This window comes from Lampetra planeri, unplaced genomic scaffold, assembly GCF_965212315.1.
Source record: "Lampetra planeri unplaced genomic scaffold, kcLamPlan1.2.h2 scaffold_1649, whole genome shotgun sequence".
NCBI classification, from domain to species: Eukaryota; Metazoa; Chordata; class Hyperoartia; order Petromyzontiformes; family Petromyzontidae; genus Lampetra; species Lampetra planeri.
The window spans coordinates 11,612-14,198 of record NW_027614382.1 but is presented as its reverse complement, the minus strand read 5'-3'; the positions used below and the strand labels follow the sequence as shown (position 1 = coordinate 14,198).

Sequence of the window (2,587 nt, the reverse complement as noted above, 5' to 3'; positions counted from 1 at the left end):
AAATGCCATAAACTGGATGACTGAACGAATGAACCTTCAAAGATACCTTAAAAGCCTGGATGGTTTAGGAAGGACACACACACACACACACACACACACACACACACACACATCCACACACACACACACACACACACACACACACACACACACACACACACACACACACACATCATGCAATTATGAACATAACACGGAAAGCATTACCGGTCATACAGTACAAACACTGTACCTGAACCGTCATTTACCATCCTACCCAGCAGGGGGCACTGGCGCCAACTTTGCCTAGAAAAACACCATTCACCCGGAAGCGAAGGCCGAAGGAAGCGTCGTCGGTGCAGTAGCCGCGATTGTTGTGGATTGTTCATTGCGCTGCTGTGAATTCACCGTGATATTCACCCATTTCACCGAGCCCGGCTTATTTACGTCTGCGTTAAGGTTTAATTCCAACTTCCACCGCGAACGCGTCGGACATGTCGGTCGTTCCTCCCAGTCGCTCGTCCGCCGGCTGGCCGCGCGGAGGGGCCGTTCAGTTCGGGAACAAATACATGGGAGGCCCCGCGAAACCCCTGACTCTGGAGAGAACCATCAACCTGTGAGTCTCTCTCACGCAAACTGAAAACTGCGTGATTCGACTGATTCGCTCATTGGGATTCCCATCTAGGAATATATGTTAATAATAATAGTAATAAATACATTTTCTGGCTGGTCAGACTTTTTAAATGTACATTTATATTTACGTCTTTTTTATGGCTTTTAATAAAGTCCTGAACGTAGTTTACCGTTTTTGTCGAGATCATTGCTAATTGGCTTTTGATTAAGAAACCACATTATTTCCTTGAGGAATTAACAAAAAGAGTATTTCATTATATATTTTTAACACAGGAATTTAGTTTCTAAATTGTGGGGTTTTTTTTTCTAAATTTGCAGTTACAATCGAAACTCGTCGTTTAGCCTGCAAACTAATTCATGTTTGTTGTGTGTAGATATCCCCTCACCAACTACACGTTTGGCACCAAGGAGCCGCTGTATGAGAAAGACAGCTCGGTGGCAGCTAGGTTCCAGCGGATGCGGGAGGAGTTTGATAAGATGGGAATGAGGAGGACGGTGGAAGGCGTCCTCATTGTCCACGAACACCGGCTGCCACATGTCCTACTCCTGCAGCTGGGAACCACCTTCTTCAAACTGTGAGGATTTCATGTTCAGAGGCTGGTGGGAAGCAGCAGAGGTTCGTCGTCTGATGTATAGTTTCTGCCCCCGCAGACCTGGTGGAGAGTTGAGTCCTGGAGAAGACGAGGTGGAAGGTCTAAAACGGCTGATGACAGAGGTGGATACATCAGGACTCTTGGTCAGACTCCCTCTCTTGTTGTTTCTGTGTTTTTCATGTGTGTTCTCCTCTGGATGTCAGATCCTTGGGCGCCAGGATGGCGTCAAACAGGACTGGGTGATTGACGACTGTATCGGCAACTGGTGGCGCCCAAACTTTGAACCTCCACAGGTGAGTTGTTCACATGCTAATTAAAATGCATCAAACTCCAGCATTCACAGTTCACACCCTGAGGCGGTGTGAATTTGTCGCGTATTTGGAGCAGGACAAACTCACGAGCTAGTGATAGTCGGCCATGTTTTTTTCCATCCCTTGTTTATATTTGATGGTCTGTCTCACTTCATGTATGTAAAAGTCAGACACATGAACATGACCTGGTCGAGTTCAATTTGAACAAATCTGTTTTGTGCCATTCAGACCGACACTAACAAAAGCTGACGTTAGGAACATGTGGACAAACAAGTCAGATATGTGAGGTTTTTACCTGAACGAGGCCTTTGTCATGCTCTCTGCAGCTTCAGTAAAATGTCGGTCGGCTGTTACAGCAGATATCCTTTCCGCGAGCTGATGTGAACTTGTGTGTTTTGCAGTATCCCTACATTCCAGCTCACATCACCAAACCCAAGGAGCATAAGAAGCTGTTTCTGGTTCAGTTGCAGGAAAAAGGTTGGTGTGTCACTGCTGTGGTTTTTTGAGCATCGTTTCATCAATCGATGAGTACAAGGAATCCGTGCTTCGTGTTTGTGCAGCTCTGTTTGCAGTCCCAAAGAACTATAAACTGGTGGCGGCACCATTGTTTGAATTATATGACAACGCCCCCGGGTACGGACCGATCATTTCCAGTCTACCGCAGCTGCTGAGCAGGTTTGTGACTTCTACTTGTTGTTTATTTGTTCACACTGAAACAATCCATTTTTTTACTGTCACACAGACTGAAATCATGCAAATACAAATCGGCTTGTTTTAATCAACGGCAGTGCGTCTTTGGACAATCAAGTAATTTATAATGACTGGTTTCACAGATACTTGATGTGCCGAAGCTGAAGGTATTTATTGTGCACTATACATACACCTTCTAGTGTACAATGGAAGTTTTCAAGTTTTAGCATGAATGTGTGTGTGATGTTCTTTGCTGTGATCTAACTGCAAAGAACATTTACAAATAGACGAAGTCAAATATATTTTATTGGAAAATGTGTGGGAAATTGTGTAATCCACAATCTCACTTTGTTTTATAGGTTCAACTTTATCTACAACTGA

At 44.5% G+C, this 2,587-nt stretch overlaps 1 protein-coding gene across 1 annotated transcript; it reads left to right on the top strand.

The window, feature by feature from the left end:
- Positions 1-473: 473 nt before the first annotated feature.
- Positions 474-2,587, top strand: NUDT21 (nudix hydrolase 21). The gene is made up of 7 exons (XM_078622604.1): positions 474-595; positions 987-1,187; positions 1,264-1,327; positions 1,409-1,498; positions 1,918-1,993; positions 2,077-2,191; positions 2,566-2,587. Exons 1-7 carry the CDS (start codon positions 474-476, stop codon positions 2,585-2,587), a joined length of 690 nt encoding a protein of 229 aa, XP_078478730.1.